Source organism: Heptranchias perlo, chromosome 3 (assembly GCF_035084215.1).
Source record: "Heptranchias perlo isolate sHepPer1 chromosome 3, sHepPer1.hap1, whole genome shotgun sequence".
In the NCBI taxonomy this organism is placed as follows: domain Eukaryota; kingdom Metazoa; phylum Chordata; class Chondrichthyes; order Hexanchiformes; family Hexanchidae; genus Heptranchias; species Heptranchias perlo.
In genome coordinates, this window is record NC_090327.1 from 75,328,455 (window position 1) to 75,353,945 (window position 25,491).

Here is a 25,491-nt window from a genome sequence, read left to right on the forward strand (position 1 = left end):
AGTGGCTGGGGTGTGAAGTAGGAAGGAGTCATGAGAAGATTTCATTGTTTTGCAATTGCGACCATGTTTTTTTAAAAATTCATTCATTCATGGGATATGGGCGTCGCTGGCAAGGCCAGCATTTATTGCCCATCCCTAATTGCCCTTGAGAAGGTGGTGGTGAGCCGCCTTCTTGAATCACTGCAGTGCATGTGATGAAGGTACCCCCACAGTGCTGTTAGGCAGGGAGTTACATAAGAACATAAGAAGTAGGAGCAAGAGTAGGCCAATCAGCCCCTCGAGCCTGCTCCGCCATTCAATAAGATCATGGCTGATCTGATCCTAACCTCAAATCTAAATTCATGTCCAATTTCCTGCCCGCTCCCCGTAACCCCTAATTCCCTTTACTTCTAGGAAACTGTCTATTTCTGTTTTAAATTTATTTAATGATGTAGCTTCCACAGCTTCCTGGGGCAGCAAATTCCACAGACCTACTACCCTCTGAGTGAAGAAGTTTCTCCTCATCTCAGTTTTGAAAGAGCAGCCCCTTATTCTAAGATTATGCCCCCTTGTTCTAGTTTCACCCATCCTTGGGAACATCCTTACCGCATCCACCCGATCAAGCCCCTTCACAATCTTATATGTTTCAATAAGATCGCCTCTCATTCTTCTGAACTCCAATGAGTAGAGTCCCAATCTACTCAACCTCTCCTCATATGTCCGCCCCCTAATCCCCGGGATTAACCGAGTGAACCTTTGTACTGCCTCGAGAGCAAGTATGTCTTTTCTTAAGTATGGACACCAAAACTGTATGCAGTACTCCAGGTGCAGTCTCACCAATACCTTATATAACTGCAGCAATACCTCCCTGTTTTTATATTCTATCCCCCTACCAATAAAAGCCAACATTCCATTGGCCTTCTTGATCACCTGCTGCACCTGCAAACTAACTTTTTGATTTTCTTGCACTAGGACCCCCAGATCCCTTTTTACTGCAGTACTTTCCAGTTTCTCGCCATTAAGATAATAACTTGCTCTCCGATTTTTCCTGCCAAAGTGCATAACCTCACATTTTCCAATATTGTATTGCATCTGCCACATCTCCGCCCACTCACCCAGCCTGTCTATATCCCCTTGTAGGTTTTTTATGTCCTCCTCACTCTCTACTTTCCCTCCCATCTTTGTATCATCTGCAAACTTTGATATGTTACACTCGGTCCCCTCCTCCAAATCGTTAATATAGATTGTAAAGAGTTGGGGACCCAGCACTGACCCCTGCGGAACACCACTGGCTACAGGTTGCCAGTCCGAGAATGTACCATTTATCCCAACTCTCTGCTTCCTGTCAGATAACCAATCCTCCACCCATGCCAGAATATTACCCCCAATCCAGTGATTCTTTATCTTGAGCAATAATCTTTTATGTGGCACCTTGTCGAATGCCTTCTGGAAGTCCAAATACACTACGTCCACTGGTTCCCCTTTATCCACCCCAGGATTTTGACCCAGCGACAATGAAGGAAAGGCGATATATTTCCAAGTTGGGATGGTGTGTGACTTGGAGGGGAACGTGCAGGTGGTGTTGTTCCCATGTGCCTGCTGCCCTTGTCCTTCCAGGTGGTAGAGGTCACGGGTTTGGGAGGTGCTGTCTAAGGAGCCTTGGCGAGTTGCTGCAGTTCATCTTATAGATGGTACACACTGCCGCCACGGTGCGCCGGTGGTGAATGGAGTGAATGTTTAGGGTGGTGGATGGGGTGTCAATCAAGCGGGCTGCTTTGTCCTGGATGGTGTCAAGCTTCTTGAGCGTTGTTGGAGCTGCACTCATCCACGCAAGTGGAGAGTATTCCATCACACTCCTGACGAGTGTCTCATGGTAGAAAGGCTTTGGGGAGTCAGGAGCAGAATACCCAGCCCCTGACCTGCTCTTGTAGCCACAGTATTTATGTGTCTGGTCCGGTTTAGTTTCTGGTCAATGGTGACACGGTTGAATGTCAAGGGAAGGTGGTTAGACTCTGTCTTGTTGGAGATGGTCGTTGCCTGGCACTTGTCTGCAGCGAATGTTACTTGCCACTTAGCAGCTCAAGCCTGGATGTTGTCCGGGTCTTGCTGCATGTGGGCACAGGTTGCTTCATTATCTGAGGGGTTGCGAATGGAACTGAGCACTGTGCAATCATCAGCGAACATTCCCATTTCAGACCTTATGATGGAAGGAAGGTCATTGATGAAGCAGCTGAAGATGGTTGGGCCTAGGACACTGCCCTGAGGAACTCCTGCAGCAATATCCTAGGGTGGAGATGATTGGCCTCCAACAACCACTACCATCTTCCTTTGTGCTAGACATGACTCCAGCCACTGGGGAGTTTTCCCCCTGATTCCCCAAATAATTGGCCAGATTGGATTTGGCCTGCTTTTTGTGGACAGGACATACCAGGGCAATTTTCCACTTTGTCTGGTAGATGCCAGTGTTGTAGCTGCCCTGGAACAGCTTGGCTAGAGGCGCGGCCAGTTTTGGAGCACAAGTCTTCAGCACTATAGCCGGGTGCTGTCAGGGCCCATTGCCATTGCCATAGCCTATGTGAAAACAGAATGCTGTTAATGGCTACTGTTTTATGCATGAATGAATGAATTACTCCCAGTGCCACGTGCTAGTGAGTATAGGAACAGAAGAATAGACCAGATGAATGCGTGGCTGGAGGGTTGGTGCAGGAGGGAGGGATTTAGATTCCTGAGGAATTGGGACCGATTCTGGGGATGGTGGGACCCGTACAAGCCGGACAGGTTGCACCTCAACAGATCCGGGACTAATATCCTTGCAGGGGGGTTTGCTACTGCTGTTGGGGAGGGTTTAAACTAGCATGGCAGGGGGATGGGAACCTGAGCGGGGAGTCAGAAGAGAGTAAAGTTGAAAGCAGCAAGAGAGGGAGGACCCAGGGGAAATTTACAATACAAATAGTTGTTCAAGAACAAGTGAAAGGGAAAAGCGTAGAGCAGCAGAATGAAAGTGTACTTTCGGCATACAGATAAAGTGAAAATTAGAAGGTGTAAAGCGATTAACCCAGCATCAAAGCTCAAGGACAGGCTAGGGTGTGTGGCCCAACTAAGAATTCTATATACAAACGCACGGAGTATAAGGAATAAATTAAATGAACTACAGGCATAAATTCATGGCGGCAGGATGGTCAGGATTGGGAACTAAATATACCAGGTTATAAGGTCTACAGGAGAGATAGGGAAAATGAAAGAGGGGAGGAGTAGCCTTAGTTTTTAGAGATGAAATCACTTCAATGATAAAGGAGGATATAACGAGAGGTAAGTAGCCAACAGAGACCTTATGGGTTGAATTGAGAAATAGGAAAGGATCTAAGACTATAGTGGGAGTTGTATATAGGAGCCCTGGCAGCAGCTGTGAAGTGCTAGATTGTATAAATGCAGAGATTAGACAAGTGTGTAAGAAAGGCACAGTGGTCTTAATGGGGGACTTTAACCTTCACATAGATTGGGAAAAGGAAACTAGCAATTGTCAGAAAGGTAGTGAATTTCTTGAGTGTGTCCAGGATAGTTTTCTACAGCAGTATGTCCTAGAGGCAACAAGGGGGCAAGCCATACTAGATTTAGTAATGAGTAATGAACCAGATTTAGTTAACGGCTTAACTGTGCGCGAACATCTATCCAATAGTGATCATAACGTGATCGAGTTCAGTGTAGTGTTTGAAAGGGAAAAAAGTGATTCAGCTGCTAAGATTCTAGACTTGGGCAAGGCCGACTTCAATGGGATGAGACAGAGACTGTCCACAGTAAACTGGGCAAATCTGTTAATGGGTAAAACGACTGATGATCAGTGGGAAATGTTCAAAGAAACATTTCACGTGATACAGAATCGGTTTATACCCCTGAGGGGTAAGAACTCTACTTGCCAAAAAAAACAGCCATGGACAACTAAAGAGGTAAGGGACAGTATAAGACATAAGGAAAGGGCATACAAAAAGGCAAAATATGGCACAGATCCTGGCGAATGGGAAAGATGGGCCGAAGGGCCTGTTTCCATGTTGTAAACTTCGATACAAAGATCAACAAAGGGTCACAAAACAGATAGTAAGAGCTACAAAAAGAGAGTATGAAAAGAAACTTGCAAGGGATATCAAAACCAATACGAAGAACTTCTATAGTTATGTTAGGAGAAAGAGGGTGGTCAGGAGCAGTGTTGGTCCCTTAAAAACTGAAAGTGGGGATATTGTCATTGACAATGGGGAAATGGCGTACATGTTGAATAATTACTTTGCGTCAGTATTTACAGTCGAAAAAGAGGATAGCATGCCGGAAATCCCAAGAAAACTAATATTGAATCGGGGACAGGGACTCAATAAAATGAACATAAGTAAAACAACAGTAATGAAGAAAATAATAGCACTAAAGAGTGACAAATCCCCAGGACCAGATGGTTTCCATCCCAGGGTTTTGAAGGAAGTAGGTAAGCACATTGCAGATGCCCTAACTATAATCTTTCAAAGTTCTCTAGATTCAGGAACCATCCCCCTAGATTGGAAAATTGCACATGTCACTCCGCGTTTTAACAAAGGAGAGAGGAGGAAACCACGGAATTATAGACCAGTTAGCCTAACATCTGTTGTGGGGAAAGTGCTGGAGTCTATAATTAAGGATAGGGTGACTGAACACCTCGAATTTTCAGTTAATCAGAGAGAGCCAGCATGGATTTGTGAAAGGTAGGTCATGCCTGACAAACCTGATTGAATTCTTTGAAGAGTTGACTAAAGTAGTGGACAGGGGAATGTCAATGGATGTTATTTATATGGACTTCCAGAAGGCATTTGATAAAGTCCCACATAAGAGACTGTTAGCTAAGATAGAAGCCCATGGAATCGAGGGAAAAGTACGGACTTGGTTAGGAAGTTGGTTGAGCAAAAGGCGACAGAGAGTAGGGATAATGGGTAGGTACTCACATTGGCAGGATGTGACTAGTGGAGTCCCGCTGGGATCTGTCTTGGGGCCTCAGTTATTCACAATATTTATTAACGACTTGAATGAAGGCATAGAAAATCTCATATCTAAGTTTGCTGATGACACAAAGATTGGTGGCATTGTAAGCAGTGTAGATGAAAACATAAAATTACAAAGCGATATTGATAGATTAGGTGAATGGGCAAAACTGTGGCAAATGGAATTCAATGTAGACAAATGTGAGGTCATCCACTTTGGACCAAAGAAGGACAGAACAGGGTACTTTCTAAATGGTAAAAAGTTTAAAAACTGTGAATGTCCAAAGGGACTTAGGGGTTCAGATACACAGATCATTGAAGTGTCATGAACAGGTGCAGAAAATAATCAATAAGGCTAATGGAATGCTGGCCTTTATATCTGGAGGACTTGAGTACAAGGGGGCAGAAGTTATGCTGCAGCTATACAAAACCCTGGTTAGACTGCACCTGGAGTACTGTGAGCAGTTCTGGGCACCGCACCTTCGGAAGGACATATTGGCCTTGGAGGGAGTGCAGCGTAGGTTTACTAGAATGATACCCGGACTTCAAGGGTTAAGTTACGAGGAGAGATTACACAAATTGGGGTTGTATTCTCTGGAGTTTCGAAGGTTAAGGGGTGATCTGATCGAAGTTTCTAAGATATTAAGGGGAACGGATAGGGTGGATAGAGAGAAACTATTTCCGCTGGTTGGGGATTCAAGGAGTAGGGGGCACAGTCTAAAAATTAGAGCCAGACCATTCAGGAGTGAGATTAGAAAACATTGCTACACACAAAGGGTGGTAGAAGTTTGGATCTCTCTTCTGCAAACGGCAATTGATACTAGCTCAATTGCTAATTTTAAATGTGAGATAGATAGCTTTTTGCCAACCAAAGGTATTAAGGGATATGGGCCAAAGGCCGGTATATGGAGTTAGATCACAGATCAGCCATGATCTTATCAAATGGCGGAGCAGGCTCGAGGGGCTGAATGGCCTACTCCTGTTCCTATACTGTGTTGTGAATGAGAATGAGAGGTCTATAGTGTGTCCTTGTGATGGGTGGAGACAGATGTGATGCAGGGGAATGAATTGTTCAGAGTTCTGGGGTGGGTTGGGGAGAGGACTGTTACCAAGTGTTATTGAGAGAAATGGAGACATGAAGAGCTGTACTTGCCCTTGTCAGGTCACTGAAGAGTTTCCTACATTGTATCCAGGTCCTGGTGATGATGTTCCTGGAACTGACCATCTCTGCCACCTCTCTCCAGGCCTGGTGTATATATGTCTTGGGAATATTCTTCCCACTCGTGGAAAACAGAACGTCCCTCCTTGCCCTCACCTCTTCTACTAAGACCTCCAGGGAGGTGTCAGAGATCTTGGGAGCAGCCTTGCAACTCAAACCTGCCAGAAATGAATCAACCTCCCTTTTAAAAAGGTGCATTCATCCTTTACATAGACCTCTGGAGGCCTGCCGGAAGTCCTGCCCAGAAAGTGGGCGGTCTGTCCTGGCACGATAGGGTGGGCAGCCTTCCAATCAGATGCAAATGAGACCCAGGAGTTAAAATAGCCCGGGCCTAAATCTGATGATATTAGGTGGGTGCCCAAAACCTCCCCAAAGTCTTTGCATGTGTTGTTGCCTCAAATCCATGCCCCTATTTCCCACAAATTCCTGTTTGAATCTCTCCAATCAGGTTTCTTCCCCTTCCCCCTCACGGAAATCTCCCTCCACTTGTCCCACCATTGGCGACTGTGCCTTCAGCCGTCTACATCCCATGCTCTGGTCTTCCCTCTCTTAAACCCCACCATTTGCTTCTGATTATGCCTCTGTGAAGCTTGTTGTGATGTTATCCTACGTTAAAGGCACTGTATAAATGCTCGTTGTTTTAGTTGTATCACCAGCAACTGTAATAAAAGTTTCATTCACCTACAGTTTAAAAAGCAAGAGACCAGAATATACACAAGGAGCTTTATCACAATCTTCTATTTATTGCAAGTTAATTTTCAATCCAGAGTGCCAGTTTATCATTATCTTCTTCTTAAAATGCTCTGGTGCAGAATTTTTTAAAAAGGCCTTTTGAAAATATAAATAAATTATATCTTCTGGATGGTCTTCATCCATCAATTTAGTTACCTCCCCAAAGAATTCTCGTAGATTCATGAGGCATGACTTATTGCTTGTAAAACCGTGCTGGCCCTATCTCTTTAGAGAAACGTTGATAGTATATCACTTAAAATTCCATTGAGCATTTTCCAGTATTACTACAACAACTTGTATTTATATATTCCTTTAACTTAGAAAAATAACATTCTCCGGCGTTTTACAGACCCATAGGAAAAAATTGACACTGAGCCAAAGAAGGCGATATTAGGAGGGGTGACCAAAAACCTCCAAAAAGGTGGGTTTTAAGGTGGGTTGAGCGATGAGTTGTAGGGGTGGAAAAGGTTAGAGATAGGGAAAGGCAAGACCTGAAAGGGACATGAGGATACTAAAGTATGTGGCTAAGTCAAGGCATTCAAAGGAATTTCAGAACATTAAATGAATGTTTAAAGAATATCTGGTGGATTGATATGTATAAATAAGAACATAGGAAAGCAGAGAAAGAGAAATGTAAGAAAATGAATGGATATTCAATGGTAAAGGTGCAAGAAGAAAAAGACCGTGTAATTATCAATTATGTATTGAATGAGGCTAATTAAGTACTGCGCTGCATTTGATTATGGTAAGCAGATTTTTATTTTTAACTTTTTGATACCTAATCAATGAAGCCATATTTGGAAGTTTTGTATTGAAGAAACTGGTGGTAGAGAGGAGGCAGTTGTATTTAAAACCACTAAAGCTCATTTGAGCCTCAATCCTCATACAATCGCATAAGCAGAGATCACTGAGCAAATTTATTGTGAGAAAGTAAATCAGCTGGTCACCCTAAAAATAAATATATTGGAGAGGAATTAGAAAAGGGCAACCAGGATGATTTAAAAATTATAAAGAGAAACTCACAGAATTAAACTTGCTTTCATTAGAGAAAAAAGAGAGGCAATGCGATATACATCTTGTAAATTTAGTAAATCCTTGTATAATTAAAAAGTAATTTAACAAGATTGTAGAATCCTCGGCAAAACCATAAATGGTCTTTGGCTATGCTGGTGCGTCCGAGAATCTGGTAGGTTGATCAAGATTTTCTGCTTGGCAGTCTGTTTGACATCCTCCCAGGTTTTTTTATTGTGAGAAAGTAAATCAGCTGCTCAGTGATCTCTGCTTATGCGATTGTATGAGGATTGAGGCTCGAATGAGCTTTAGTGGTTTTAAGTACAACTGCCTCCTCTCTACCACCAGTTTCTTCAATACAACATCTTGCTCTAAGTCTGGGCTTTTCTTAGGCAAAGGTGCCATGTTACACAGTGTTATTTTCCTGCCAGTTTTACACTGCAGTAACTTACAGGTTTCAAGGATGTAGCTGCCAACTCGTTAAGCCAGTTATTATAAGCTTGTTTTGATAAGTTAACTCATCTATCACATTCTGATATAATGCTTTAGTTATGACCAGACTCTTACCAAATCAGAGTAATCTGATTATCTCCAACCATTTTTTGTGGAACACAAAACTAGGTGTAATCCTCCAGTTAATTTATGATTGTTATTTGGAAGAATACTTTGTCAATAAAACTTTTTACGGTTCAGGAGAGCAGCTCAGTATAGCATTAGCAAGTTCAAAATAGTGGTACTTTGACTTTATTGGAAAGACCCATGTTGACCTTCTAACCATATTTAAAAGGTTAACAATGGTTTTGCATCATTGATCTTCAGTCTAATGTCAGCCAATTAAAACTATCATATTACTGCACTATATTATGAAATGCCTGAATGACAGCATCATATTTACCCAAATACAGTGAAACAACTATCATATGACTGCATGAATGTTCCAGATACAGATTTGTCCATCTCTGATTTAGAAACAAATACAATAAAATAATATGCCAAGTTGCAACTTCATATTAAGCTTTTAATTCCAATTTAAAGTTACAAACCAATGTCCTATGGATGTACAGGGTGTGTGACAATAAATTGTATTATCACTGTATTTCAAATTATGTGGTATAATAGCACTTTAGTCCAAATCTGTGATTTTATCACAGGAGTCAACTGCCTGGTACTGTCATTTCTGATGCCTCCCACCAGCTTAATAAAACTTGCTTAAAAATGAAAACTGCCAAAGAATTCCATTTGTAAAAATTTAACAGTTCATTGATTTGGAGTGTGTTTTAAGAATATGCTCATATACTTATTAAAATGAAAACATCAACGTGCATTTCATTTGCTACACCTGTCTGTCTGCAAGTTTCTTTGTCACAGTCAAAAAAGTATTTTAAAAAAAAAACAGAATGAAAGCCACAATCAATTGCAATATATGGAGAAACTCCCCCACAACAGAAAATAAATTATTGGCATAAGAGTCATTGTGTAAGTGGCTTCTGACTGACCTTAGCAATCACACTTAAAAGAGGGGGGGGAAAAACCCCAGGCATTTCATTCCTGGTTCTGATCTGCCACTTGATACTTGCAAGAAGCTACCAATCTATAAACTTCCCTCACTAAGTTGCAACTAATTTCTGATGGAGCTCACCTGTGACTATTTAACAGCAACTGGACTTTATAGCCTTAAAGGGACATAGCTTTACTAGCAGAATAATACATTATGTTAGCATGATGTAATGCTCCTGTTGCTATAAAAGTGTATTGTTGACCATGAGCAATGTATTATGAAATGAACTGGTATATACATGAAAATGCTCCTATTTGTGCGTTTTGTCCATCACACTTCAGACATCACATTTGGCATCACTTCTTTATGCAAATTTTGCTTTACACTCCATCTAATTGGCTCATATTTTATATTCATTATACAGCAACAAATCATGACTGAACAAATACAGAACCTACAAATCAGGTAGTAGCAAGCTGGAATGAAAACCAATTAAGGAGTTCAAAAAAAGTACAAATCAAAAATGAATAGTCAGCAATAGCTACCAAAAAAAAACAGCTGTCCTCAACATCAAGGCAGCATTTGACTGAGTTTTGATAGGAACATTATCGAAACTGAGATCATTGAGGTGCAAAGGGAATTCCCTTCGGTCGCTGCAACCATGCCTGACACAAATGAAGATGGTCGTGGTTGTCGGAGGCCTATCATCGTGGCCCGAGGACACCACTGCAGCAGTTCCTTGAACGTATCCTCAGTCCAACCATTTTTAGCTGCTTCACCAGTGACCTTCTCTCAATCATAAGGTTCAGGAGTGGGGCTGTTTCCTGATGATTCTGCAGTGTTCAGCTCCATTCACAACTCCTCCAATAATGAAGCAGCTTACAAAAGAACCTGGATAACATTCAGGCTTGGGCTGACATTTGGTAGATAACATTCAAGTCACAAATGCAGGTAATGACTATCTGAAAAAGAGACAGTCGAGCCATCTCCCCTTGAGCATCAACAGTGCCATCATGGCCGAGTCCCCCACCATTAACATTATTGGGGTCACCACTGACCAGAAGCTTATCTGGACCAGACATATTAATACAGTGGCTGTAAAGGCAGGGCAGAGGCCGAATACTCTGTGACTAGTGGCTCACCTCCTGACCCCTATCCACCATCTACATGGCTCAAGTCAAGCGTAACGGAATAGTCACCACACACCTGAATGGGTGCAGCCGCAACAACACTCAAGAACCTCAGTACCAGCCAGGACAGAGCAGTTTGTTTGATCAGTGCACCTGCCATTAGACTCAATCTCCACCCCCTTCACTCATAGTGCTCTGTGGCTGCAGTATGTACAATCTACAGGAGGTGTGGATCAACTCACCAAGGTTACTTTGACAGCATCTCCCTATCCTGTGACCTTTTCTGCTGAGAAGGACAAGAGCAGTAATGTCATGGGAATACCATCATCTCCAAGTTCCCCTCCAAGCAACAAACCAACCTGACCTTTTTATATATATATATTGCCATTCCTTCATCATCACTGGGTCAATATCAAGGAGAAGGCCCACCAGCACCTTCTCAGGGCAACTAGGGATGGGTAATAAATGCAGCTTTGACAGCGTTGCCCATATCCTGAGAATATATATACTTTTTAAATTGTTTAAAACTTTTCTTGAATATCCTTTCACCCATGGCAACTCCACTAAGCTGACCAATTACTATTGGAACATAATAAAGACATAAAAAGTTACAACATTTACTAGAAGTCTAAAATTACTCTTACAATATTTTTTGTGTTTGAAGTGTTTATAACAAAGTTTACAGTTGGAAACCTGCACCAATTATGAGATAGCTGAGCCTTGAGTTAATGCAGATACCCAGATTCTTTGCTGATAGTTGAAGAGATTCAAGCTAGCAGTCGACAGCTCCTAGAAGTTGTCTGGAAAGATATATTCTATTATTTTATGGTTGTCAGCATGATGGGCCTTTCACAAAGCATGGTGGGATGTACTGTTTGTAAACTCTACACTCGCCTGCACTCTTTGATACTGATTGAAAATGACCGCACATAAAAACTCCCAGGGAAATCATTATTAAGCTGTTAAGGTAAACCTAATTTTTTTTGTATAAAACATCAAAAAGGTAAGTCATGAATGAACTCTTCGGCGGTTCCCACTCCTGCACTCACCTGCATATTATTTTCTGGCAAAACTGATGAGAATGGCCGGCAGCCAGCTTTACGCTTTGCCCAATTTTCTTTCTTATTGACTGTTGATGCGCTATTGCCCAAGACAAATTCACCCCTAATATGTCAAAAATCACAGGCAGGTGAGTGCTGAAGTTGGAAAACTCCAGCTAGCAACCTTTTCTGAACTAACATTGAGAATAAAATGATGCATACTATATGCTACCTGACCTCCCTTAAATATGGTCAAGAACTGAACACAGATACAGCGAAAGAGAAAACTAGGAAATAGAAAAGTAATTGGCAGCAATTTATCCATTTTGGGCCGGATTTTGCTGTAAGCGGCGAATGAATGGCATTAGCTGTTCATTAGACTTGCACTTGCCCATAGACTGTCTATGAGCTTTTGCCTGGCAAGTTCCTCTACATTAGAGATCCAAAAACCTCAGCTCCTTCTACAGGGCATCTAGGACCTTTGTGAACAGGGTAAGCAGCTGTGTATCTCCTTGACCAATCAGATTGAAGCATCGTTAATAAGCAGCGCAGACTGAACCAGGAAGTGTAAGTTAGAATAATGAATTCAATGTCAAATCAGGTACAGTAAATGAAATAAAGAGAGCGAATGAAATATTGGATTATGAGACAGAGATAAAGGAGACAAAGAAAAAGTAAGAGAACTTTTTATTTAATGTTTTTTTAAAATTACCCAACAAAATTAAAAGCTGATGGAATGAGACTCCACACTTGTAAAAGTTAATTTTCAGTGCCAGAGAGGTTGTTAGGCCGTAATTAAGACTTACCACGCCATTAAAATGGTACTTAGACCTGAAATGACTTGACTTAACTTTTGTTGATAAGTTTAGTCAGTATCTATCTGGTAAGTACAGGAACTTCACATTTCAATATATTTGAATGGGGAGTCAGACAGCGAGAGCCTGTTTTTGCACAGCTTTTGTAGAAGCATCGCATTTGGTACAGCAACTTGAGTGCTGTTCGCTTCACCATTATTTTGACAGCAAAATCCGCCCCATTGTATAAAAAAAATCCTGTTTATGCGTATTTTTCCTGTCCAGAAACTTCACTTCCTATGGTCATGATTTTTGGCCTCACATTTTGTTTTGAAGGTGCCTATGTAATCAGTTATAATGGAAATTTCCACGTGAGCAGCTCTTGGTGGTACTGTGGTTTCAGATTGCAGCCAAATGGTGGTGTTGTGAAGGGGGCTTTGAAGTCTCTCTTCTTACTCCATCAGCATCTTGCATGTGTATATAACATTTCTTTGTATCATCTGACCATGGCCAACATTATAGTCAGTTTGCTAAGATATATGAGCAAACCTTTGTATTTTGTCATGTAATCTAAATGGGTAAAGCAGCTTTATTTATATTTGTTTATACTCAGAACTCAATAACAACCAATGCTGAACAAGTTCTGAAAGGACTGTACCATTATTTAGATCTGGAGGGAGGTATAAACTGACATAGGCCCCAACTTTGTTCCCTCCACCACCCTGTTTTCAATGAGAACGGGGCACTAGTGAGACCAAAATTGCAAGAATTGACTTCCGCCCAAGGCCTGTGCACTGTAATCTTTGAGGGGGCCCTCAATTTAGGCAGCCAGTGCTCCCACCGGAAACAGCCTCCTTATGTCAGGTACAGCAGAGTCCAATGATGAGGATAGGGCCCCAGTAACATTTTGGTGGAGGATAGCATGGAACCCGCTGAGTGCTGGACCCTCCCCCCACTTTACAATGCAGGAAAAGGCCAGAAGCAACATCCCTTAAGTCGGCCAAGAAGAAAAAAATCACTATCTGGCATTTTTCAGGATGAGCAGAATTGCTGTCCATACTCTTTGCTGACGATGCTCCCTCAATAATTCTCTCTGTTGTCCCCACCCCCATTCGGCCCAGCCCTACCCTTTAATATGGTGCTGCAGGCCCGTGGCTGGCTTGATGGTTTTCCCAGCCCCCAAAATGGCAGGCTGCCTATCAATGCTCAAATCACACGGGCAGCCTGCCAGTTAAATTGAAATGAGGTCCAACCATCAAAATGGAATGGAGAACATTGGGTGGGCTTTGCGGTCACTTTGCCAACCATCCACCTGATATAACTTAAATCCAAAATCAGGGCCATACATTTAGTAACATTAAGACCTGCTGGAGATATTTGGTAAGGAAGAAAAGGTAATTAATTTAATCCAAACCCTAAACAGTAAAAGAGCTGCTCCTGCATATTTATTGTGGAAATTTCTTTATTTATCTGCCTGTAATGTGAAAGGAAACCACTTCATTTATTTTTCAAGAACCAAAAAAAAATATTTACTACACAATCTGAGAAGAACTCTTACAAACTCCTTCTGTTTAGAGCTCCAGTCCTCAATGGAAAGTTACTGAGAATGAAACCCCCAGGGAAACCATGTTAGGACAGTAGAAGCAACCAGATTTTTTTGTGTATAAAACATAGCAACCTAGGAGCATAGGAAAGTACAGGGCCAGAAAAGACCAGTCCATCTGGCCAGTGCCAAAAATGAATATATCTTCATTGTTCCTGACTAGCCATACAAAAGCTGCAATCTGTGGTCTCAATTTCTCATCCTCCTGCCTGGCCCATTTTCTCTGTGATCTAGCACCAGGCTTAATTTCTGTACACAACATTCCTAGTTCTTATGTACCTGACCTCATTCTCATTGTCCAACTGGTTCTTGCCATCTCCTTTAATTGGGGCTGCATACCCCTGACCAATAACCATTACAGAATTCCCATCATGTCAAATGCCTCTACCACAAATAGTTTGCTCAATTTATTTTTGTAAAAATCTCTTGCAGTGTTTTTTTTTCAATTTCTTCTGCAGTTTTCAATTCACAAGTGAGTTGAATCAATACAATCGATTCACCATTTGTGCTCACAAGTCATTCAACCAGCATAAGCCTCCCAATCCCACTTGTGTAACAAATCAAATTGCTGATTATACTTCAGTATCTATGCAGTTTATTGAAGATGATTACATTGCATTATGTTGTTTAATGTAAGACATTAGAATGATCTTCATCGGCAATAGTGCTGGAATTGCACACCATGTTAATCAACACCTGAAAGAAAAAGTTATGTTAATATTTTGGGTGGTGTCCTTTATTAGCAGCCAAAGAACTTCCTCCACGTTTTAGGAACGATTGTCTGACTTTGCAATTGCAGCAAGGAGTCTTGCACATCAGAAATGCGGGCAGAAGCTGTGCACAATTTTCGTGCCATTATATTAAATCGTGTGCAGCGTTCATTCAAATTTTTGATATGTGTTGCCAGGAGAGGGTAAGGCTTCTGCCCTGAGTGCAGTTAGAAAATTCTCGCATGTTTCTGCTCTTACCTTTTTTATTGTTATTTACTCTTTAATTTCTTCCTGTCTTGTTACCAAGCCTCACTATCCAATCTTCCACCCTTTCAGCCTATGTATTTAAACTTGCTGTTTGCTATTCCTGCCTTCAGTCTTCCTCATCTTCATCTCTTCCAATAGATAGTGGCCCCAGTATCACTGCTTAAAAATAAAACTAAATAAGTTACAATAATTCAGTTAGCCAGGATTATTTTAAAGTCACTTCATTTGATGGTTATAGAAACATATGGAATGGTGGTGTCGATAAAATAAAGTCAGAGATTGCTGATTACTAAATTGAGAGAAATCTTTCTATTAAATTGTCACCTAATGGTTGCCAAGATTAAAATTGGAGCTCATTTTTATATCACAAATACCTCTCTCATCCTGTCACTGATGGCCATGTAAAACTCACAAGTCCTACAAATTTCAAAGTATTCTCAACATTGTGTTCAAGGCTTCCTCTGGTACACCTATCAGAATCTATTGTGAAAGATTTTTTGTTCCTCAGTTTTTGTGCAAGCTTTTCTACTCTTATCTGTCAGTGTTCCTTGGTTAACTGGTTATTCTTCCTGCTTCATACAGTAGCAAGCAGATTTGAATTTTGATTTAATATGCTGTTTAGTGTTCTCAGTTCATGCTCTGTTGAATACTGACGCCAGAGCCTGATAATCGGTACTGGAGATACAGGTCACTTGTAAGCAGCCAGCCACATTCCCAGCACTTCATTAATCAGACATTTGAAAAACACTTTCACTATCTTCAGTGTGAAACTTTTGATTTTATTTACAGGCACTATCCTATTTTCAAAAACAGGAATTAAAGACTAACCAATTTCATATTTGGTTTTACAGTTTGATTTTATTCAGGAAACTCCTTGTTTTGCACACTAAGACTGAGTTTAATCACCATCACTTGCAAGTGAAGACAGTTTTCACAAGAATGAATAAAGTCTTTCAAAGCTGTGGTTAATAAAATAGCTCTGTAATTAAAATGTGTTTTGGTACAAAATGCTTCCTTCCTCTATAGACTGGTGGGTTTCTAAGTAAAATAGATGAGCAATAACATGCAACAATTTGAATATTGAGCTTAGCACATCAAAAGGGTTTATGGCAAAACGTTTGCCCAAATAGGCAGCAGCCATCTGTTTTGACACCACAAGTATTTGAGTAATACACTGCCAATCTCACTGAACTCTGCAGTGTATCTACATTGGGATTATTCTTTATATATAAGAAAGACAAACTGTCCAACCAGATAAATAGAAAATAGGGAAGAGAGTTTATAATCTGCAATGTGAATTATTCTTTAACATCTGCTAACACAGCTTACCTGTTAGTACTACTGCAGTAAAACCAGGCAGTTAATTTTTTTTTTGTTTTAATGTTGTTTTCAGCAAATTAAAGGTACGGTGTCTCACACAGGGTTAAAACATTTTTTTGCCAATATACACAGAAAAGCTGTCAAATATAAAGCAAATATTGAGATCCACGTGACATGCTTAATTGAAAATTCAACATTTCTGTTCAAGAGTAGCATGCTTTAATTAAATCAGGATTTGGTGTATGGTTAATGTATTTATAGTTTAAAAAAATACTTGGCCACTTTTGATGAGAGGGCTCCGTGGGAAGCTGGCCGCTATTAACGGCTAGATCTCATTTATATCCTGCTGGTCAGCTGCCTGCCCGAAACGGGCATAAAGAGGGGAAGGTCAGGCTCCCCTGAGGCCGCCCGCTGGTACTCTGGTAAGTCATGGGTGGGAGGGGTGGGGGGGGGGGCAAGATTTCACAGGTGGGCAGCAGAGGACCATACAGACTTTCCTTGTGGGGCTTGGAGGAGTACTTCTACTTCTACTAGCCCCAGAAAGATAAATCTCTAACTTACCTTTTAGGGCCTCTGCTTCTTCTGCAACAGGTTTTACTGATGTCATTGGCACTTGAATGCCATTAAAATGCTATGTAGGTACTATATACGTCATACGACCCTGATTATCTTCTTTTAATGAGACTGCTGCCTGAGTCAGGCGAGCGCCTCAGCCACCGGAAAAAACAGCAGGATTCAACCTGCTGAGGGAAGGGAATGGAGCCGCTCGATTTTAACTCCTGTTCTGTCTGGTTTCTGCCAGATGGAGGGAGTTAAAATTCCACCTATCCATCTAAACCCTGTTTGTCTCAGCACAATTTGTTCTGAAAATGTCACGTTTTTGCAGCTGAGGACAATTTGGGAGCATGTGGTTTGCAATTTGAAATTTTATATGCTAGATGGCACCAGGAAGAAATATTTTGTAGTTTTTAAACAGACTATTGTTAACCCCTACTTAAACTTTGAGAAAAAATAATTTTGGAATTGTAGTGTACTGAAGCTTTAATTGTTAGTTCAGATCGCACAGCCCACGTCTACAGTGCAAATTACCTTCATGTTCTACGGAGCTGTAGCAGAATTTTGATTTCCAATAAAGTAACACATAGTCCATATCATTGTTGTAACACATCTTATATGTCATTGTATTGCAGTTAAATATTTCAAAAGAATATTTATTCCATTTGGGCATTGGCCGCATAAAGAGATCTAAAAGAAAACACTATAGAAAGTGATACTTTAATTCATTATTGCCTGTGTGCAATCAAAGTTAGTCAAGAAAGAGGCCTTTACCCAAACTGCTTGATTGCTTTTCAACTAAAAGGAGACCCCTGTGACATCCTTCCTATCGAGCTCAACTCAGTTGCTTCAAAGAAATCTATGTTCTCCCTGGGGAACCTTATTGAAGTGTCTTCATTTAAAAGGGCATATGAAGATCCACATCCTCAATTAGTTATATCAATTGAAATTGGGTAAAGAAATCTATGTGATATTATTAACAGAGGACCCTTGGCTGATTTTCCTCTTCACCTGTGACCCCAGTGCCTGACTTGTCCTCCACTGAATTTGCTTGATTTTTTGGATTCAGCTAATTTGCATTTGTTGAGCGAGCACTGGGCGGAATTATCACCCCAGAATCAGCACTCACTTAAATTAGCAAACGGGAAGTTATGCTTGTCTTAAAGGCAAGGAGCAGTGTAAAATCCCAATTTTAGTTTGGCCGGTTGGCTGCTGTCAGAAACATTAAGGAAAAGAAAACTCCACAAAAAGGAGCATCAAATTACCCATATTATTTTTTAAAAACCATGTTCCATCTCTCAGATTGTGAAAAAGCCTAAGTGGTCTCAAACATTTTCAAACATCGTCTGTTATCCCATTATAATATTAAGTAGTTTGCAATTCACAATTATTCGACATGGCATTCAAATATTATAAAACATGTTAAATGCTTACATCTGCATTGTGCAGCAATGTTTTTTTAACAGTTGTACCTTCAGCTCAGATGATGTTAGGAGCACTGTTTGGAATCTATGGAGTAAAGAAGCTCAAAATAGACTGAAAATAAAACTGAAATCCCCTTTTTTCTGCTGATTCAATTTTTCTTGCCTGTATTACGTTTCTGGAAGCCTTGATTAATGATACATGAAGATCATTGCAATTTTCTGCTATCTAACACCTGTAAATGCTGTAATTCACTAGCAGATCTCCTGTGGTGTTGCTCAGTGAGTCAGAGGATATTTTGTTTTCTAACATTAAGAGTGTTTATGCCGCACAGAGGATAACATTAGGGCCACTGATTTATAGTGACTGAATAAGGCAAAATACACTTTTATTAAATGGTGTTCTGGGATTTTTACTCGTGCCTTGGGGATTAAATTTCACCGTCCTGTCCGTTATTCTGTGAAAAGTGTAAATCAGTGGCCTTTTACATACATTCCTTTACCTATATATTTTTTTATCCCTTAGCAGTTTTAAAGCTGGGGGATATATAGAAATATAGGACATAAAATGCACCAATTGGAGCTAGACACCTGGGCCCCATAATTTCCTTGGGGTCTGGTTGCACCCCTGCCGGAAATTTGGGTGGCACCCTGTTATGAAGAGTCGCCGCCCTGGATATGCAGTGGGAGGAATTTCTGCTGGGGCTTGAGGAGGGTGGAAATTCCACCTTCTGTATAGAAGCCCATGATGTCAGGAAGGAGGTGGGGCTGATGGGATGGCCTCACTCCTTAGAATTCCCTTGGTCACATCTCTTGAGTGCCCAGCAATCTGGGCACCAGAACGATACCAGTGCCAAGGTCTATTGAGGGGCACAAATGCGACCTGTCGGGGCCTTGGCCTAGACCACCCCAGATTTTTTTTATTCGTTCATGGGATGTGGGCATCGCTGGCGAGGCCAGCATTTATTGCCCATCCCTAATTGCCCTTGAGAAGGTGGTGGTGAGCCACCTTCTTGAACCGCTGCAGTCCGTGGGGTGAAGGTTCTCCCACAATGCTGTTAGGTAGGGAGTTCCATGATTTTGACCCAGCAACGATGAAGGAACAGTGATATCTATCCTGTAAAGATTTTGCAGTTGGTGTTCTATCCACAAAGGGCCTTGTGTTGTATTTTTAAATGATTGGTTGTTGCTCTGCCCACCTCTGATGCTGTTACCAAGAAAAGAAGCAGCTCTGGATGTTAAGTACTTTTCAATAATACGTAAGAGACTTACAGTCCTTCGTCATACACTTTTACCTCATAACTATTTGTAACATTTGAAAGAAACCATGTATGCCTCAATAAAGCAGACCTCCCTACTTTATACTATCATCTCACATTAGCAAACAAAGGAAAAGGTTGCCCTGAATTTTTTTAAACGAAGGAAAGTACAGTCGGGGGTGGGGGGGGCGGAAATACGACCTTTGGGTGATAGTGTAAGATGGGTGATATCTATTCAGCCACCCATTGTACATCTCTCACGATTTTCATTTCCATTGAGGTCGTGTATAACAGGCAGCTGGATCAATAACACCCATTTTTCACTCTCGCCCAAAGTCAGAATTAGCCACAGTGGGTTTTAAGTCTCAGTGCTCTAATGGTCAGTGTTGACTCAGAAATATTAAAAAAAGAAAGACTTTTCCATTTGTTAAAAGGTGTGGATTTCACGCTTTGCATATCAGTTCCAAATATAAGCATGGATTTTCATCTCAGTGGTACCATTGGCAGGAAGTACAATAGAAACCAGACGTTTCTCCATAGAGGGGGAAGGAAAATGAGGAGATGAACCAAGCTGGAATATTCTTATGTTCCTCCTAGTGAATGGCGTTTGAGTGTCATTGCCTACCATTCTTGCTTGAAGTATGGTGTATACACTCAAAAAATGTTGTACGCCTATTCAAAGCAGTCCGAGGTTGGTAAAATATGTTTCTCAAAGTACAAGAGTAAGGAGGATGTATTGCTTTAATAGTTGCAATTTTACTGTTGCAAAGTCCTGCCTTGATATATTCCATTCTTTCTCCATCATTAACTCACAGGTACACACAAATTGACATATATACACGCTCTAAAGATACTGTAAAATATTCATGAAATAATGCCTGCAGATAACGTACAAAAGAGTTGAAAAGTACAAAATTACCATCCCAAAAGGAAGCCATAATTTCCAAGACTATATTGCCTGCATAGTTTCTGTTATAAGTGTCAACTATGAATGGCAATATAGTGCCATAAATTTATTCTTATTGTTGCCTTCATGACATCCCAACTGATTACAGTAAAACCTTCTATTATGCAGTTCTGATGTATGTAAATCACTATTACATACAAATTTTCTCCAAGTTTAGATTACTGTACAATAATGATTAGCTAGCCCACTTGTATGAGTTTGTTTTCATACAACATTTTTACCTGAGTTTGTTGTTTTATTGCAAAAATAATTTGGAATGGTTCATATTTTTTCACTGTTCAAAATCTATTTGTATTAACTCTGCAAGATCTGTTCTAGTAAGTCAACTGGTTTAAGGTACAATGGTACTTTCAAATTCTAACTCCTATGATTTACTAAAGCACAGTGAAACTCAGCACGAAATTAACAATACATTTTTATACTGTTTTGCCTAGATTCCAGGGAGGTAGTTTAATGGAAGAATCTGATGATGGAACACAGTTGTCGCACTCACCTGAACAAGCAGTACCTGAGACCCTTGCAGTGTGTGAGTAAGAACGTTTCTATGTTAAAAAAAAAAGGTCGCTACTTACTTGGAATAAACTAAGAGGTGTGGTACAGGTCAGAGAATCCAGGGGGCGATTTTAACTTTACCTGCCTGACAGAAACCATCATCAGGACCTGACTTCAATTTTAACTCGGTGGCCTGAGCGGGAAGCCGTGGTGAGTTTCCCACCAGGCCAAGCTAGTCGGGAAGAGAATCAGGGCCAGAAGAGACCCAGAGAGAGAATTTTTTTTTTCTTTTAAAATGTTTCATTGTAGGACCAGGTGGAGCAGGAATGCTCCTCTGTGCCCCACAAGGAGACCTTAGGCCTCCTCTGCCGTGGACTCGCCTCCCCTCCCTTCCCAAACACGATACCCACCATGGGACAGCCCTGGTAGCCGATCATGCCACTTACCTGGTCTTGGCAGTTGGCCTCTGGGCCATGTGATATTCCGACGCTTGCTGCAACCTCCTAATCAGGACAGGTGGGAGGTCTGCCGGTGGTATTGAAATGAGGCCCGGGTGTTAAAATATGCCAAACCTCATGTCTGGAGCAGCGGATGAGTTTCTAACTCACATCACTGTCAATCTTCAGCAACTATTTTTAAGGGGAAAAAAATTCAAAGTTAAAAAGGAAGGGGGGGGGGCTTGTAATTTTTTAAAACAGGTTATACACTTCACTTCAAATTTTAATCCATATATTAAGTTACTGATATAGGTTCAAAATCTTGGTGTTTAAATTCAGTTGAGACGATTGGAGACTCAAAAATTATATCACTTATCTAAACTCATTCATCAGGCAAAAAATCCTACACAAAATCAATTTCTACTAGATAGCTAATATACCCAATTTCAAATACCTTGCAGGGTATTAGTTTAGAAAAACCATACGGTACACACTGAACAAAGTCACAAGAATAAAACCGGCATTGGACCACTAGGCAGGGACACGACAAAGGCAAACCAAGCCCAGTCGATCCTGCAAAGTCCTCCTCACTAACATCTGGGGACTTGTGCCAAAATTGGGAGAGCTGTCCCACAGACTGGTCAAGCAACAACCTGATATAGCCATACTTACAGAATCATACCTTTCAGCCAATGTCCCAGACTCTTCCATCACCATCCCTGGGTATGTCCCGTCCCACCGGCAGGACAGACCTACCAGAGGTGGCGGTACAGTGATATACAGTCAGGAGGGAGTGGCCCTGGGAGTCCTCAACATTGACTCTGGACCCCATGAAATCTCATGGCATCAGATCAAACATGGGCAAGGAAACCTCCTGCTGATTACCTCCTACCGCCCTCCCTCAGCTGATGAATCAGTCCTCCTCCATGTTGAACACAACTTGGAGGAAGCATTAAGGGTAGCAAGGGCACAGAATGTACTCTGGGTGGGGGACTTCAATGTCCATCACCAAGAGTGGCTCGGTAGCACCACAGCTGTCGGAGCTGGCCGAGTCCTAAAGGACATAACTGCTAGATTGGGCCTGCGGCAGGTGGTGAATGAACCAACACGAGGGAAAAACTTACTTGACCTCGTCCTCACCAATCTACCTGTCGCAAATGCATCTGTCCATGACAGTATTGGTAGGAGTGACCACCACACAGTCCTCGTGGAGATGAAGTCCCGTCGTCGCATTGGGAACACCATCCAACGTGTTGTGTGGCACTACCACCGTGCTAAATGGGATAGATTCAGAACAGATCTAGCAGCTCAAAACTGGGCATCCATGAGGCACTGTGGGCCAGCAGCAGCAGCAGAATCTGTAACCTCTTGGCCCGGCATATTCCTCACTCCACTATTACCAACAAACCAGGGGATCAACCCTGGTTGAATGAGGAGTGTAGAAGAGCATGCCAGGAGGAGCACCAGGCGTACCTAAAAATGAGGTGCCAACCTGGTGAAGATACAACTCAGGACTACATGCATGCTATAGACAGAGCTAAGCGATTCCACAACCAACGGATCAGATCAAAGCTCTGCGGTCCTGCCACATCCAGTTGTGAATGGTGGTGGACAATTAAACAACTAACGAGAGGAGGAGGCTCTGTAAACATCCCCATCCTCAACGATGGCGGAGTCCAGCACGTAAGTGCAAAAGACAAGGCTGAAGCATTTGCAACCATCTTCAGCCAGAAGTGCCGAGTGGATGATCCATCTCGGCCTCCTCCCAATATCCCCACCATCACAGGAGCCAGTCTTCAGCCAATTCGATTCACTCCACGTGATATCAAGAAATGGCTGAGTGCACTGGATACAGCCCCGACAACATCCTGGCTGTAGTGCTGAAGTCTTGTTCTCCAGAACTAGCTGCGCCTCTAGCCAAGCTGTTCCAGTACAGCTACAACACTGGCATCTACCCGACAATGTGGAAAATTGCCCAGGTATGTCCTGTCCACAAAAAGCAGGACAAATCCAATCCGGCCAATTACCGCCCCATCAGTCTACTCTCAATCATCAGCAAAGTGATGGAAGGTGTCGTCGACAGTGCTATCAAGCAGCACTTACTCACCAATAACCTGCTCATCGATGCTCAGTTTGGGTTCCGCCAGGACCACTCGGCTCCAGACCTCATTACAGCCTTGGTCCCAACATGGACAAAAGAGCTGAATTCCAGAGGTGAGGTGAGAGTGACTGCCCTTGACATCAAGGCAGCATTTGACCGAGTGTGGCACCAAGGAGTCCTAGTAAAATTGAAGTCAATGGGAATCAGGGGGAAAACTCTCCAGTGGCTGGAGTCATACCTAGCACAAAGGAAGATGGTAGTGGTTGTTGGAGGCCAATCATCTCAGCCCCAGGGCATTGCTGCAGGAGTTCCTCAGGGCAGTGTCCTCGGCCCAACCATCTTCAGCTGCTTCATCAATGACCTTCCCTCCATCATAAGGTCAGAAATGGGGATGTTCGCTGATGATTGCACAGTGTTCAGTTCCATTCGCAACTCCTCAGATAATGAAGCAGTCCGAGCCTGCATGCAGCAAGACCTGGACAACATCCAGGCTTGGGCTGATAAGTGGCAACTAACATTTGCGCCAGACAAGTGCCAAGCAATGACCATCTCCTACAAGAGAGTGTCTAACCACCTCCCCTTGACATTCAACGGCATTCCCATCATCGAATCGCCCACCATCAACATCCTGGGGGTCACCATTGACCAGAAACTTAACTGGACCAGCCCTATAAATACTGTGGCTACACGAGCAGGTCAGAGGCTGGGTATTCTGTGGCGAGTGACTCACCTCCTGACTCCCCAAAGCCTTTCCACCATCTACAAGGCACAAGTCAGGAGTGTGATGGAATACTCTCCACTTGCCTGGATGAGTGCAGCTCCAACAACACTCAAGAAGCTCGACACCATCCAGGACAAAGCAGCCCGCTTGATTGGCACCCCATCCACCACCCTAAACATTCACTCCCTTCACCACCGGCGCACTGTGGCTGCAGTGTGCACCATCCACAGGATGCACTGCAGCAACTCGCCAAGGCTTCTTCGACAGCACCTCCCAAACCCACCTCTACCACCGAGAAGGACAAGAGCAGCAGGTACATGGGAACAACAACACCTGCACGTTTTCCTCCAAGTCACTCACCATCCCGACTTGGAAATATATCGCCGTTCCTTCATCGTCGCAGGGTCAAAATCCTGGAACTCCCTTCCTAACAGCACTGTGGGAGAACCTTCACCACACGGACTGCAGCGGTTCAAGAAGGCGGCTCACCACCACCTTCTCAAGAGCAATTAGGGATGGGCAATAAATGCTGGCCTTGTCAGCGACGCCCACATCCCATGAACGAATATAAAGAAAAGAATCACTAAAAGATACGCCGACGCCACACGATTCCATAGGAACGACCTACGCAATCCTTAGAAAGAAAATTATTTTCCCCACTGTGTGGATTCAACTCAACTTGCTAGTGGAAACACCACCCTCCTTCAAGTGTGATTGGTGTAAAGATTGGCAATCGTTGTTTGAGGACCACACAGTTGGTTCTGGCTTTGCTGCCAATCATTTGGTGTGCACAATTGTTCAGAAAGAGTTTGATTCACCTGAGGTTGGGCAAAGAAGTGGAGAAGGATGTGGTGCTCAGGAACTCAGTGCAGCAATGCAAAGAATTCATTTTCCGTGAGTTGAGATCACACTTAAGTGAGACCGTGAGATGGACCTCAAATCTGTGAGACTCATGGAAAATACGTGAGCGTTGATATTACTGCTACTAATGGTCATAATGAACTTTCCAGTGGTGTTTATATAGCGCCTTTCACAACTTCAGGACATCCCAAAGCGCTTTACAGCCAATTAAGTACTTTTTAAAGTGTAGTCACTGTTATAATGTAGGAAACGCGGCAGCCAATTTGCACACAGCAAGGTCCCACAAACAATAATGTGATAATGACCAGATTATTCTGTTTTAGTGATGTAAGGAGTCTTACAACACCAGGTTATAGTCCAACAGCTTTATTTGAAATCAC

General features: G+C 42.2%; 1 protein-coding gene across 4 annotated transcripts in view; it reads left to right on the top strand.

Annotated features, from left to right (window-relative positions):
- The window catches only part of c3h8orf34 (chromosome 3 C8orf34 homolog), a 506,019-nt gene that overhangs the window by 363,014 nt on the left and 117,514 nt on the right, over positions 1 to 25,491 (top strand). For all 4 annotated transcript variants that reach the window (XM_067980317.1, XM_067980319.1, XM_067980318.1 and 1 more), the window contains exon 9: positions 20,934 to 21,025. In XM_067980317.1, the coding sequence (XP_067836418.1) occupies positions 20,934 to 21,025 (92 nt within the window). The remainder of the gene's footprint in view (positions 1 to 20,933; positions 21,026 to 25,491) is intronic.